Source organism: Gavialis gangeticus, unplaced genomic scaffold, assembly GCF_001723915.1.
Source record: "Gavialis gangeticus isolate Ggan-Ray unplaced genomic scaffold, GavGan_comp1, whole genome shotgun sequence".
Lineage (NCBI taxonomy): Eukaryota > Metazoa > Chordata > Crocodylia > Gavialidae > Gavialis > Gavialis gangeticus.
The window spans coordinates 51991299-52007281 of NW_017729025.1; the positions used below are offsets into that span (position 1 = coordinate 51991299).

General features: G+C 44.3%; 1 protein-coding gene across 9 annotated transcripts in view; it reads right to left on the reverse strand.

Moving 5' to 3' along the window:
- Positions 1 to 15983, reverse strand: part of NRXN3 (neurexin 3) — a 1732637-nt gene that overhangs the window by 1048121 nt on the left and 668533 nt on the right. For all 9 annotated transcript variants that reach the window (XM_019518706.1, XM_019518711.1, XM_019518705.1 and 6 more), the window contains exon 10: positions 7647 to 7850. In XM_019518706.1, the coding sequence (XP_019374251.1) occupies positions 7647 to 7850 (204 nt within the window). The remainder of the gene's footprint in view (positions 1 to 7646; positions 7851 to 15983) is intronic.

The window sequence follows — 15983 nt, forward strand, 5'->3', positions numbered from 1 at the left end:
CTTGCAGGGGTTGAAGTAGGGTGAGGGCAGCTTTCTGTAATATACAGGAGGGAAACCAACTGTCTTTTTCTGTCTGACCAGAGCCGAAGAGACAGAGAGAGAGGGAAGAAGCAAGCAAATATGAGAGAGAGAGAGAGAGAGAGACCAAGAAAAAGTAATATTGCTAGATCAATAGGGTTTTTTTAAGGACAAAGTATTAAGCAATCTATGGAGAAACATGGAAGTGTTTTGAGTTCATTTGTCAGATTTGGAATCTAAACTCTCTGACCAATATGTTATTGATCTGCATAGAGAAGCTTTGCTTCTTTCCACAGGGCTATTGAATATTTCTGTGGGAACTGCTATATCAGGTGGGGAAACCAGTGCTTTAGAACTGAAACAAATGTGATCACTGATCACTAGATTGGCTGGTAAATGTTTGCTTAAATGTACAAAGCGAAACCACGCCATTTAATGAGTTGCCAAAGGAGCTTCAAAACTGTTCCTACAGCACTAGATTGCTAGTCTCTGAGAATCTAAGAACAAAATGGGTGCGTCTACATGTGCATTTAAGCATGACTAAATTTAATGTGCATTAAACTAATGCACATTAAGCAATTTTTGGCAGGTGTCTACACATGCAGGGACTTGGCACCAAAATTAGCAGCCCCACCATGCAGCCCTGCAGCCCTGCCATGGGCCCGTAGTGGCTGGGCAGACCCAGCACTAAAGTTAGTGCCAGGTCATGCCTATATGTGTTGTTAATGCGCTTTAACTAATCACGCCTAAATTTGATATCTGGATTTGCATGTATCAAATTTAGGTGCAGTTAGCCAAATATCACCATTTTTAATGGCAGGCAAGGTTCTTTGGGTAGATGTGATATCTTTTATTAGACCAACTGAGTAAACTAACTGACCAAAAATACTCATTTGGTCTAATAAAAGATATGACATCTACTCAAAGAACTTTGCCTGCCTATGTCCTTAGACCAACGCAGCTACAATAAAAAAACACCATTTTTAATGCACATTAAGGGCGCGCATGTGTAGATGCACACCCATAATGTGCATTAAATTAGGCTAATGCACATTAATGCATCTCATGCAAACACACCCAATGTGTCCCTGCCTCATCTTCTGTCTCCAGAATGTAAACCAGTGGCAGGCTACTTTTTGGTATCAACAGCAGCCCTAATGAAAGTTTCCAAAGCAAGCTTTTGCATCGGAGGGATTCCCACTCTTCTTCAGGTATAGCAAAAGATTAACTGAATCTCTCAGATATATAAAAAACTTGAAGTACTTTACTTCCTTCCCAAGAGCCCCAGTTTTGACCCACAGCTAAAAAAAGACTTAATCTATCACATGGGAAACTCTTGTGTCCTTCTTACACCAGTTTTAAGAAGGTGCAGAACAGCTCCTCTCTTTTAAGCCAGAAAAATATTGCAGCGTGCAAAGATGCTTTTCCTGGCAGTGGGGTGGAGGGCATGTGCTTAAAAGCTGTAGATTATATGCCAGGACTATGTAACCAAAGAAACCACAGCAAGCAAACTTAGTAGTAATTAAGAAAATTGTCTGGGATTCCCCCAGCATTTGCACTGGTGCAATAAGGCTTTTGGCAATCCTTGCCTAAGGTATACTGTAATTGAGTTTTACTAATGGGATTTGCTTTATTTCAGTCTGGCTGACTTCCTAACTTAAAAGGGGTTTTCTGTTCCTCTGGATTTTGAAGGTGTACGTGACCAGAACAGCTGTTGATCTAGTCAGCTGCTAAGTTCAATCAGTGAGTGAGATGTCTGGAGGGTAAAGACAAAGCCAGAAAGCAATGTGTTCATAAATGGAGACCTGGAAGAGCCAGCCTAGTGTTTTTATCTCATTACTGTTCCTTTAGTAAATCAGAAGCTTCACAACAAGTGTTCAACAAACAGAGTCTCTCAGCCCTGGAATTTCATGAGAATGTCACTTTTACTCGTGTCTAAAGGTTCTCCTGATCAGACTGTTAATAGCTTTGGTATGATGGACTAACATTAAAGGAACTATCAGCATGAGATTTAAGAGAAGGGCAAATGTGTAGAGGCAGAGAGGGCAGGAGATATGAAACTTGAATTGGTATGGAAACAAAGGATTGTGAATGATGGGCTCTGAAAGCCAAAATGGACCTTTTTCACTGTAGGGGCTGAATTTATTCTTTATATCTTCCCCCTGATGTCTCCCATTGATGCGGTCCTTTTTGCTTGTGAGAAAACTTGGTTGCACGTGTTGCTCCCCTCCCTTGACACACTTACTGCTTGAGGTAGCCCCATTTTCAGTTATGTGAGGCTGTGAGAATCATATTTGCTTGTGTGTCCTTGTGTTTGTCTCTTTGTGAGATGTGGATCAGCCTTTCTGTGAACAGGAAATACTAAGAATCCCCACGTTTGCAGCCTGGGGTGAGAGTGTGTGATGGATTACCAGGAAGAACATTTGGAAATGCAAACTTCACACCTTAGGCCCTTCCTGAGAATGGATGGTGTTAGCAAATATAGGGGCTCACAGTCCTTTCTTCTTATCATAAATAATCACTCCTACATCTGGAATGATGAGAGAGCCAAAAAAAGGGCATCTCAGTACAGAAACAGTCACCCACTTTACATGTATTGCTAAGATACAAGAGGTAGTTCACCCAGCATTGTTAAAGGCATAGGGCTGTTCTTCCGAATCAGTGACAGGAGGCATCCTATGCATATGGGTTGATGGAGAACGGATCTCCATGTCTTTCAATAAGGTACAGATCTGACTGTAAAAGAACATTTGTGAATGGGAAGGATGAGATACAAAGGCAGATTTATGGAAGCCTAGTTACTGCTGCACAGAAGGAGCATCTACACAAGATGTTTACTGTGCAGCTGGCTAATTAACTGCACAGTAAATGTCTTGGCATCTACGTGTGCCCATTAGGGTGCACAAAACTAATAAACTCTGCAGCAGGGTAGTACTCGGAAAATACAAGTACTACCCTGCTGCAGTTTTTTCATGCACAGCAGCGCACATGTAGACGATGCCGTGGCTGGCTGGGGCATAGGGTGCTTCAGTGCAGGACTAGCCAGCAGCAAGCTCTTGCACTGAAGCACCCTCATGCCTCAGCCAGTCCCTCCACAGCATGGAGAGCCCAGTCAGAGAAGCCCTAGGTTGGAAGGCTGACCTTCTGGGTCCCCTGCCAGCCTGGACTGCTCCAACTGGGCTCCATGTGCTGCTCACGAATAAATTCCAGAGCAATATGCTCCAGAGGTCTTTGGTCCCAGGTGCACGTTCAAATGGTGGAAGCAAAAAGCTCTGGAGCAATAATCCCTAGAGTTTATTCATGCACATTATTGCATGTGTAGAAATACCCACAGGGTATCAACTCCTCTAGGAAAACTGAAAATAAATTAAAAACACAGTGACTGCGAGGTGTGGTGTGTACACTGATCATGAAAGAGAAAGTCTATTGCTAGTGTCAAAGAAAGTAAGGATTGTGGGATGCTAAGACCAGGTGTGTCTGCCTGGGCAGGGTGCTGTAGTGTGGCGTATGTAGGCTGAGTGAAATTGGATGCAAAAAGGTTCCTGTGCAGCTAAACAGATGCAAAATGGGATGTTGTGCATCAATGTGTGTGAAAGAGTAAGTGTTGCCTATGTGATTAGTTTGAGTCTGTTTTGTGTAATGCTATATAAAAGCATTCACATAGATGTGTGTGTGTGTGTGTGTGTGTGTGTGTGTGTGTGTGTGTGTGTGCACGCATGCGCACAATACAAAATGAGCTGTATGATTAACTGTTTCTTCTGGGAAGTGAGGAAGGAAGTATATGACCTCACTGATGCTGAATGACTCTGAACTCATGGCCACTGAGTCAAATACCTCCCAGCGGCAAGACAGAAATAGCTGTCTTAGAAAGCTAAAGGCGTCATTGCCACCCAGGGGAACAAAGCTCAGACAGAGGGAGGTACGATAGGCTGTGCTCTCCTGTAGGAGTTTGAGTCAGATGAGCTGGCTATATGCTGTAGTGGAGGCAGGAATTATGTTCCAGTCACCAGCACTGACAGTGATTTTAGAAGAAGAGGAACTAGGAGCTCAAAGTTCTTAAACACAGACAAGTGGCAGCTTTGGCAAGGGCTGGGCATTGGATAAAGGTGGTGTTCTTCTGATTGGTCATTTCTCTCTCTTTTTGCCTCTCAGCACTGGACTTGCAGAGGTGATTCCAAAGCTTGTTTTGGAACACAATTCTCTCTCTCTCCTTTCCCTACCTCCACCCTACCCCCATCCTCTTTAAACATCTTCTAGTTCCCTCTACCTCCCCCCAACACGCACGCACGCACGCACACACACACACACACACACCCCATTTCTTTCTCAACTGAACTGTGAGATGTGTCACATTTGGGCTTCTAATCTTCACACAACAAACATCCAATATGCTGTGAAATGTGCTGTTAACATACAGAAGACACTGCCCCGGGCACCTGTCTGGGTTATATCTGAAACAACTCCTCATGCCCTTTAAAGAAACAGAATTAACAGCCAAGGCTCTTCCCCTTGCCCACACGCCCACCCAAGCCTGACTTGGAGTAAATGCTCCTGTGGTTTAGTTTTTGACGATGAGTGCTGGGGAAGCGAGTGGGATATGCCAGCCCCTGTAGGCTGCTCTGTACACTCTGTTCTCAGGGCTGTTTGCTGTGCGGGCCGCAGGCTTCAGGCCTTTGAAGGGTTGAATACCATCTTTTGATTTACCATGGCCGATGGGGTGTGAGGAAGCTTTACAACTCAAATACATAGAAAAAGAAGCAAAAAAGCACAGAAAAGACCTTAAAAGCCACACAAACCATAGTCAAAACCAAATGGAATAGAACAAGGAAGAAGGACAGTTCTTAGTAATAGCTTTAAGTATCTTAAAGGAAAAAGAAAAAGAAAAACACAACTACATTAGACACCACTCAAAGCAGTCCTTGCTTATACATATCCATTATCAGATGCTTTAGGGATTCTGATGTATGACTGGCCAGATCTTAGCTTAGGCTTAATAAGTTTAAGTTGAAAATGGTGTCTACCTTGTCACTTAAAGGGGATTTTGACTGAGTTAAACAGTAAGATCTTGCATTTCACTCATGACCTCCTGGCTGTGACCTGTCTCCTCAAAGAACAAGCTAACAAACTTGGAATTGATGGCTTGGGTCTTTGGCCTGCAAAGATCATTTTCTCTAGTTAAGTGTCTCAGACAGGACCTACCTCTGTCACAATGCATTGGTAAAGAGATGAGCCAAAAAGCAAGGAAGTCCTGATTCAAGGTCTTAGGAGACATCTGGCACCTTTGTAAATCTTGGGAATTCAGATAATGGGGGTAACTGGGTCCTGGGTTCCAAGCAACTGACATTAAGTTTCAGCAAAACCCATCTGTCAGAGGAGAAGCAGAACTAAGAAGCATAAAAGGGCATCAGGATGACAGTCAGTGCAGAGGTAAGAGTAAAACCCAGGTAGCCCAGGCCCACTGCTTTGACCACTTAAAATATCTTTTCCCTATTAATGTATGATGCAGAGTCTCACAGCATTTCAGCACATAGCAAAGCCTGAAGCAGTTTGTTATATGAAAAGCAAATTGTTAGAAACAATTTCTAAAAAGGAGATTGTGAAAAGGAGTGAAATCAGTGAGGTGTTAGATCACTACCAGAGACAGCATTGGATTGGAAGACAAAGCACACTCACGGATGCACGTCAGCTTCGTGAAGGATTCCCTTTCCACATGTTAGACTGCAGAAGAGTATTTCTTCGAAACTCTTCCCCAAAGAGGACATTTTCAGCCTATGAAATTCTCTGGTCCACTTACATCTTCTGCTGTAGCATACTATAATAGTGGCACCTTTTCTTCACTTGAGAAGGCATTTTGATGGCTGAAGAAGATATCTTTCCTGAAGGATCAGTCACTTGGTGCTGCCTCTTTTTCTGTGCTAGGTGGATACACTGAGTACAGCAGGTAAATTCCAGACAACAGGACCTGGGTAACTCTGCGCTATTCTTCCAACTAAGGCAAAGCTCAAGTACCTTGCAGATCCTCCTGGAATAGAGCTTGTTTTCATCTCTTATATTAAAGATGGACACACGTTTTTATAAATCATCCCCTTTTCAGCCTCTTACCCCAGTTGTAATCAAGAAGTTTGATTTTGCCTTCCAAACCCAAAGATGATGAAAAGCAATTCTGTTTGAGACAAATTAATGCAACTCCTGAGTCAGCTAGATGGATTCACTACAAGGCAATATATTACCCTCTCTTCCCTACTGGCTTCCAAGAATGGAACTAGAAGATGAGGAGAAGCAGTCCAAAGAAGCACTATTAAACTTAAGGCTCTTTTAGCTCTGATGCAGGATCCTTTAAATAATGTCATCCATGTCTATCTGTGACAGGAATCAATGCTCAGGTCACACTGATATGTAGATTGGTGTGTAATTGCCATTGTACAGTATAAACATCAAAGCAAGGCTCAGGTTGAGTGTCCTACTGAAAATTCATAATATTTGGAAGCTGTCACAATGGGGCTTGGAATTTAGAATGAAAACCCCAAATCATCACAGAGCATGCATGCATGCCTATGGAGGGGTTTGGCATTTCTAGTTAGTTGCATGGCTCTATTTCCTGCTCAGATTCTCCTCCCAAATATATTGCTGTAACTGCATGAAGTCAACAGGTTGCACTCGTGGAAGTGATAAACATGTTTAATTTCTGGCACTTACGATTTTCAACTCCCCAAAATAGAGGGAAAGATGTCATTTCCTTATGGCCCCACTCGTGTTCTCTCACTACATTTTCCCAAGGTCTTCAGACACTGGCATGACAAACATGCTGTTCTGGCCCATCAACACAGATGCCCTACACCACTAAGAGAAGGAGGAGAAGGGAGTCATGTCCTCAGCTCAAGAATTTCTAGACAATTATAAACATTTGGGAGATTTTTGCTGTTCTACGGACCCTTGTTTCTCAACTAAGCTTAAAAAGAGAGTCTTTGTTCTGAAGGAGACATATATTGTCAGATTTGTTGCCAAGCAGGTTTCATCTGGGAATGCATAACTTTGAGAAGACAGGAAACAAGCTGTTGGAGGATTTCCCCTTTACCTTTACAACTGATGTCTCAGTTGGAAAAAGAAGCCCAACATACCAAAACTTTCAATAGTAATAGCCTAATGGCTACAGCCTACAGTAAAATTACTTAATTTGGGGGGCCATTACTGTCAAATGCTATTGCGTTTTTAAGGGCTTGGGATTCATAGCACCTGTTTCCCTTCCACACCTTTCTTTGGCATCTGTCCTGTGTCTTGCTTTGAATGTTTTGAGTGGTGACAAAGAGGCTGGATTAATGAGAGTGATTGATCAAAAGATGGACCAAGTAGCATGTCTTACACAAAGCTAATTCCAGACCAATAAAGGAAACTTAAAAACATAAATACTTAAAATCACCACTATCCATAACCAAGAATTGACATCAAATCTCCATGCAGCAACAGCTGGAGAGAATTCCTCTCCACAGAGTGTATCATTACAAAGGTCTTAGCAGCTACTTTGGAAATCAATTCAATCAGATCAAACAAACAGAAATAAAGAAAAGAGAGAAAAAAACACTAATTACAAGCCCAAATTAAAAGTGAAGGGGGGAGTTTTTATACGATACCTAAATTGACCATGAGTTTGACACGTCCTCCATCCAGCTCCAGGCGCAGGGTGTCAGCAGAGTCTCGTGAGGTGGTGGCAACTAAAAGTCCATAGGCGCGCTGGGACATGAAGCGGAAGGATACGTCCTCTGCTTCTGTGTGCATGACCATGGGCATGATGATCTTCATGTACATGCTCCCGTCATAGCTTAGGATGGAAGCCTCTGCAGAGAGCAAAAGAAACAATAGCAGACAATGAAACCTTCTATGGCACTCTTACTCCTGAAGGACCCCTCAATATTTTACAGAGTCCTTATACAGAAGTCGTGTCACCTGCCACCAAAATGCAGCCACTCTGGGGAGTACATTAAGGATGACTGCTTAAACATACCCAGTAACCCTATAAAACAGACATAAAAAGGAAACAGAAGATACTGTATTCACCTGAAATTACAATTTAACAAAGCAAAATGCAATTACTCAAGACTACAGTTTCTCAGGACACACAGATTAACACTGTCTCACCGTGCTCATTAAGTGGCACAGCCTCTATTTTACATCTGTTTTGAGAGCTGGCACCTCCTTCAGCTGCCCAGCTTACCCTAGCACTATCCTGAGTATTAGTTCAGACAGAGAATATTGAATCAGCAGCACCTCTCTAGCATATGGATTTTTATTTGGTGATCATATAGCCTGTATTCAAGGTTATTTGGTGGAGTATTTGATCCCATAAATAGCAAGTTTCAATTCAATACACTTGCAACGGAGCATACACTGTGATAGCATTGTATATTTTCATAGTTATACAGTGATATCATGTAAAATGAACTGTATCCAGTAATTTTCTGACAGCTTTCCTTAATGTCTTTGAAATGTACAGTAGGTGCTCACTCTGCCATCCACAGATAGGATAGGCGTGGCATTGAAAAGAATCACACAACCTGAGATTGTATTGCTTTAGCAGCCATCACAACAAAACAACCATTCACAAACTGTGCACAAGTTGGCACATCACTTTTTCACTCAGGGATGACGGGTAATGGCTGCTTTGACCCTGCGGAAGCACCATCACACAAAAGACAAAATATTCTAAAACAGCGCCCTTGGTACAATCAACACTACAGAGAGCTACCAGTCCCTCTAAATACTAGCTAGCTGGGTGTCAGGAAGAAGGATGTCAGTGATCTAAAGCTCATCATCAGGAACTTCAAAAGGACAAGGGACATGCACACAACAAAACAAGCCCTGCACTTGTTTTACTGCTTCTGAGTAAATGGGTTTTTGTAAAGCCCATTGTTCTTAGAAATTCAGTGCCCCCTTGTTTATGTTAATATTCCTCTGGGACCCTGTGACAAGCTCCAGACCTACTTACCGCAGCGCTGGTATCCACTTGGCCAATCTGCAAGTGAGCCAGTTGGTGCCATGCAGCCAGAAGGAGCTCCGCCAGTTGGTTGCTCTGGGTTTAAAGGAAGCCCAGAAGCGGAGCCGGGGGGAGAGAGGTGGGAGCACCAGCAGCAGAGCCGGACACTCTCCCCATGGCTGGAAAGGACCCAGTGTGTCCGTGCGAGGCCACCATGCCCAGAGAAGCAGTGCATACCTGTCTCGCTGCTGGAGCACCCAGGAAAGACCCGGACACATGCCACAGAGCCAGCAAGCAGCCGGTAGCTCTCCCCAGGGCTAAAGCCCTGGAAAAAGCTTGGAAGCCCAGACTGCCCAGGCAACACTGGGGACTCCAGCAGGCACCAGCTTGATTGCCACAGCTGGTAAGCCAAGAAGCACAGATCCGATACCACTTCCTGGCACCTGTGATAACCTTTGCAGGAACACACAGGTCAGCTGGGGCTGGGAGAGGGCAGCCCATAGGGCACTGCCAGAGACTACCAAGGGAAGAACCTGGCATAGGACCCCCCTGGCACTACACATTTCCCTCAAGCATTCACAGACCCAGAGTGCTCTGGCAGGGGACTGGTAGAACTGTGAGTATTGTACAGGCGTGGAGGGACACACCTTGCAGCATTATAGGACTTGGCCAGGTGGAACCCAGACCAGAAAGCATGCCCAACAAAGGGCACCAATGACTTAAAAATCTGTGGAAGAAGGGGGCGCCAGGCACCAACATACCCCACATGCTGAAGAAAAAGTGGTCAGCGTGGGGGCATTGTTGCCCTGCCCACTGCACCATCCAAGCTACTTTAGTTGAATTATTGTTACATTGTGATTTTTGCAAGCTTAAGGGACACAGCCAGAACTCCTGCAGCTGTCATCATTATCAGGCTTCAGTGAAGGAGGAGAGAGCCCTGTCACCAAATCTGAGCATCATCCAGGCTGATCCTAAACACCTGAGCAGAAAGGGGTGGGGTATAGGAGAGGAGAAGCCCCACAAAAGACATGCCAGCAGATTTGCCCTGGCTCCTACGGGAACCACTGGACACCACCTCTGGAGGTAAAACCGAGCATAACAGTAAGTCATGGCAGGTGATCAGACGCAGGTGTGACACAGCCCAGGAGGCGGGGTATGCTCACTGCCCAGTGCTGTGGTCGTGAGCCTATCAAAGACTCGCAAAAATCCTAAATTAGAAAAGAAGTGTTTGGAACAGTTCACTGAAGTATAACTAGGGGTAATGGGGTGAAACTAAGCAAAGACAAACTGAAGCTGAACAGCAGGAAAAAAAGTTCTCATATCAGAGACCAGTGGTTTTCAAACTTTTTTAAATTTGCAAACTCCTAAAAAAATTTGAATGGAGATGCAGACCCCTTTGAATTGTAAACCTACGTATTCACATACTTTTGATTGATCACAGTACTCTTCCATGGACCCCTTAGACACAGTCTGTGGACCCCCAGGGGTCCACAGACCACAGGTTGAAAACCACTGTATTAGACTGTGGAACAGACTTCTAAGAGCTGCAGCTAAAGTCTAGCATCTTGCAGACATTAAAAACAAATCTAGGCAAAGCTCTGAAAAAGATGTCTATGGGAAGTTAATCAGGAACAGATAACCAAAACTTCTGTTTTGTTTTTGGGCCTACAACTTTGACTGTCTGCTCTCTTTTTGAGATGGGGTAACACTCATTTCTGTTCACAGGAGAGGTACTGTAGGGAATAAATCTGTACAAGCACAAATGTGTCCTACCAGGTCTTGTCTGTGTCTGGTGTCCACCATTCTATCACATTTTTCCCTACTGCTACCAGTTAGCTAATGTTTCTGTAGCTACGCTGACATAATTAATGGTGCTATGATGCAAACATGGGAAGAAACAAACCAAGATCCAGATGTAAGTGTTATTAGAAAAGCAGAAATGTCAGGAGATGGAGGCAGAATGAGTGCTAGGAAACTAGAAAATGACAAAAACAACTGGGGAAGCAATTATATTTTTTCTATCTTCTTAGAGGATGTCACAAAAACTGGAGAGCTGAGCACAAGAAAGAAGCTAAGAAACAAAGTGCTTAATATTCTCTATTGGCACAGGGTTTTGCTTGAAGAGATTGATATTCTTCTCTGAGGGGACAGAGTTAGATTCTTGGGCAAGAACAGTGGCAACCTGCACAGCGTTGTAATTATTGTTTCAGTCCCTGAATACGCACTAAAGGGTTCTTTGATCAGCACAATTTATAAATCTACATAAATGCATTAATGCATGAATTAGTGTCCCTTTTCATTGCAGCCAAACCCCACAGGAGGTAGAGCTGTGAAGATCATTCAATGCAGAATTTTTATCACAAAATCATGTAAAAGAACCTAGACTTGGAAAAGACCCAGCTCTCACCTAATCCATCTCATTGACATCAATGCACAATTGCTCCCTAATGCACACTGACTAGTGTACTGTCCAATTCAGTTTTAGTTGTCCCAGTTCATGGGGGCCTCCAACACCCCCTGTGGAGAGCTATTTCACAATCTAACATACCTAACTACAAGGAAGACAGTCAAGACAGTCTGCACGTTCTCTTCTCTCCCAGTTCCCAGCAAAACTTCTATGTGCATATATGAGAGGAACTGAGAGACATGGAAGCAATAAGCTTCAAAGAACCAATGCTTACTGTCTGCCAAACTTCAGATTGTGCAAGCCTTATTGTTTTTGGAACAAGAAATGAAGTCCTCCTCACCTCTGACTAACGTAGATTTGCTTATGGCCCTGGACAAAAAGGAGTACGCTCACTTTTATTCTGATGATTGCTGGATAGGCTTTCAGTGGCTAATTACAGTAATGTCACAGGTTAAAGCACGGGCCAGGAACCTCCAGCCCTTAGACTGGATCTGGCCCATGAAGGTCCAACCTGGCTCAGGGCAGCATGGGGAATTGGGTGACATGCAGCTACACTGAGCTGCCCTCTCTGTCATTCTGTTCTGCCTGTAGCTTTTATCCTTATTGCAGAGGGACCAGACATTTGAGGGTAAGTGCAGGGAGCTGGGGGGAGCGAGGAGAGACAGAGATTTGTAGCCCTTGTGACAGCAAAGGTTGCTGATCCCTGGTTTAAAGTGTTCTAGGTTCCCCCTCACTGAAAATGCTTAATTCATATCTTTTGTACTTACTCACTCATTCTGTATCTTTTAACCAAACCCAAGAAGTCATTGCTATGATAGGATTATACTTTTTTCCAGGCCCAACTATGGGTGGTTTGAGCTAAAGCAAAAGTTAACACTCACTCTACTAAACCCATCCATGCATCCCCTTCCATCCGACACCCCTCTTACATCCAACCACTTGAGTGCCAGTTCCTAGTGCCAACCCAGGTCTTGCATCAGTTTCTGGTGAGGAAGCATAAAGGAAAGGGGAATTCTCTTTTTTTCAGACTGAGCAGTTGGGTTTACCTGTAAAAGCACAAACCCTTTCCTCTTTACATCTGTACCCCTAATTTACCACCCAGAGCTGCACACTAGAACCAAATGCACTCTGCAAATAGTCACAGGCACTGTGTATGTACACACATGCTTTCACTCTCTCTTCTCTCACTGTGGATTGTATTAGAGAATGCAATCAAGCATGAAATGGCTCTTCTGACGCCTTCAGCTCAGATGTGCCCTGCATGAAAGAGTTATTTGCGCCAGTGTCTGAATACAGTCAGGGGGAGTGGGAGTGGGGAGAGTGTCAGAACGTGGTTGCACTGGGGGAATGTCAGAGTTTGTGTATGTGTGTAAGGGATGTAAGACCCCAAATGTAGCCCTCCCCACCAAATTGCTATTTAAGTGGAAGCCATTTGGTGCTTAATGCAAACTGGAGCTTTTCTGTGAGGTTTGGAAGATGACAAAGTGGAGCAGCAACAGAAGTGCTTGGGGAAGCAGAGCTATAATGAGCTTCTCAAAATTCCCAGTCTCTGAGGAGGAGGTCCCTCCGTGCCCGCTAGCTCCACCCCTTCCAACCCCAAAGAACAGCTGTCTACATTCTGAGTGCTTTGGCAAGAAAACCCAGCATATTTTAAAACTGTTAAAAGCCAAACCTAAACCTGATCAAAATGTCATTATTTGAGTTTCTGAACTAAAATCTGATCCTGAACTTTAACAGGGAACCTTTGACCTGTTACTGGGGGAGGGCTATGAAGCCAACAGAACCAGTCAGGACCCTTTAAGAGAAAAGTTTTGTGGTTGGGGTAAAGGCAGCTGGCAGGGCTCAGACTAACAAGCAGCCCTGTGCTCGGCCAGCTAACAGGCCTCTCCTGAAGTTTTGCCTCCTGTTTCTGAGCAGTTTAGACCAGTGGTCTCCAAAGTGGGGTGCGTGCACCCCAGGGGGTGCACAAGATGATCCATTGGGGTGCGGGAAGAAAATATTAGAACTTCTATTTAGATGTATATTTATATACATATATTGGGCATGTGTGCTCAAAATTTTTTTACTGATGGGGTGCGCGAATATAAATATGCATATATTTGGGGGGGGTGCTCAACATTTTTTTACTGATAGGGGTGCACAATCAAAAAAGCTTGGAGACCACTGGTTTAGACAGCAGGCCTGTGGGGCAATGCCCTGACTAACGACTGCCCATTACCCCCCCTCCCCCCATGACTTCCTCCCCTGAGACTCCAGACGCTGCCAGCTTAACTGGGTGCATCAAGGCACACAAGATAAAGGGTGGAGGCTTGGAACAACTATAAAAGCGGAGGGTACAGGTCAGCTGGCTGCTGGGGCACACGGCTCCCCTGCAGGGGTAGGCCTGCCACAGAACCCAAAGACAAACAGATCTGCAAGGTCAGGCAAGAGGAAGGGTTCTTGGCTCCTTCCCCAAAATGATCCAAATGGGGCTGGGGCCTATCTCTAATATTAAAGTAATAAGAAATGGCAACTAGGGAAAAGGATGAATCCACCAAGTGGGGTGGGGGATGCAAACTGGGCAGGAAGGATATGTAATCCTGAGTATATCTGCTTAACCCCATCAGTCTACAAACACTCCTCATCACTGGTGACGCATGATGGGGGGCACAGGGGGATATGTGCCACCCCCACCCTGCCATTTCTGTGTTGATGGTAGGGTGCAGGGCTGCAGTGTGGTCAGAGCCAGTGCCCAGCAGCAGTGGGGGTGGCAGAAGCACCAAGTTGTGCCCCACCACTGTCAATACTGACATATTGTCTGTGGTCCTCACCTCATGTTCTTCTAGGTCAGGATGAAAACAAACTGGAGATATGCAGCTCCTCCTATGCTATATGGAACTCCCCTTATGTCCTGTTCTGGGCTTACCAGCATTGCCAATCCAGTTCCATTCACCAGACCAACTTCCATTTAAAAATGCAATTAACTCATCAGAACTGAATGGGCTGTGGGTTGAATGCTGAAGACCCCAATGGACCTTCAAGGTGTACTTGGCATCACCCAGCCTTTCTTAGAGTTAGTGTTAGTGCAGGGAATACTGCTGAAATACAGAAGTGTCAGCAGGTGAAAAACTTGCCTATGTGAGTTAGAAGAAGCCAATGAAATCAGTTGCATCCCACTAATTTTTCACCCAGTAGCCCACAGCTGCCATAGCCTGTAACTCAAAGGCACTGTGTAGGACAATCACAAGTTCCAGCATACAATGTTATACCTCCATTCAAGAGACTTAACTGCCCAGGTCAATGCCAAACATTGCAGTTTTAGATCTTTAGTCTTCATGGGCTGCACTTCTGATACAAAGATAATAATTGTTTCAATCTGCTCAGCAAATTCTGCATGGTCCTTAGGCTCCTTGGAAGCTGACAATGAAGTCCTCAGATCAGCAATGTCTACAGGTCTCTCCATGAGAGGATGGCTAGGATATGGCAAACAAGCCTTCCTCTGCCATGTACTCTGAAGCTTGAAGTATGGCAAGATCAAGGGACAGTGATGACTGCCAAGCTTTTCACTTGTCTAATACCAGTTGAAACCTGGAGGCAACCTCTTATGATCAAAAGCTGCTCTTGGTCAATGACAACTTGGTGAGCTTTGTGAAACTGTGTTGATGGATCTCAGGCCAACTCCTAGTGGCATTTTCTGTTACACAAATATATGCAGAGTATGACACTCAGCAGTGACCAACCTCTGAATAGTCCCTGGACTCTATCTCACTCTAGGTCAGAATAAAGGCAGACTGGCAGGGTGGTGAGTGAGAAAAGCTTGCACAGCCGTTTCCTCTGCTGTCGCCTCTATGTTGCCAGAACATTTCATTCCTTGGGGCTGTCAATACAGCTCTGTTGTTGTTCACAAACATTTATTTAAAAAAAAAAAGAGAAAGAAAGAAAGGCAGAAATAACATGCAGGCAACCACTTGGGTTCCCAGCTACATGGGAGCAGGGCAGGGAGACAGCTGGCCAGGGATGTGGAGAACAGTGATGCCAATAAACAGTGGGGTGAGGTAAAGATGTGCATGTACAGAGAAGGATTTACCATTTTCTTATGATAAACACTAGTTCTCTGTTGCTAAGAGCTCAATCATATATTTACACATACACACAAAACATTTTAATAGCTCTCTCCATGGGAATCAGTCTCCTTTATGACTTTCTGAGCAGGAAGAATCCAAAGAAATTATCCAGTGGCTCCCCAAAGGCAGACTTGGCCCATCTTAGTGAGTGGATTCATTTTTTCCTTCATAGCTAATCCACATCTCTGTCCTACCCTTCCTCCTTTCTCCCCCAAGTAACGTACATCCTGGTTGAGTTCTGATTATCTACGCTTTGGTACTTGAAAATGTCTTTTAAATATAAAATTACACTTCTGCCGAGTGCTCTTCAAAGTTCTGCTGGGTTTTATACTCCAACACTATTACACCATAAAGGCAGCTACTGTAACAATCCAACCCTATTATTCCCTCAAAAACAGGTACCCACAGCAGAAAACCCACCATTTATGATCAGGCTTCAAAATACAGGGGGGAGGTTTGGGGGGGACTGAGCCCCTCATAAGAAATG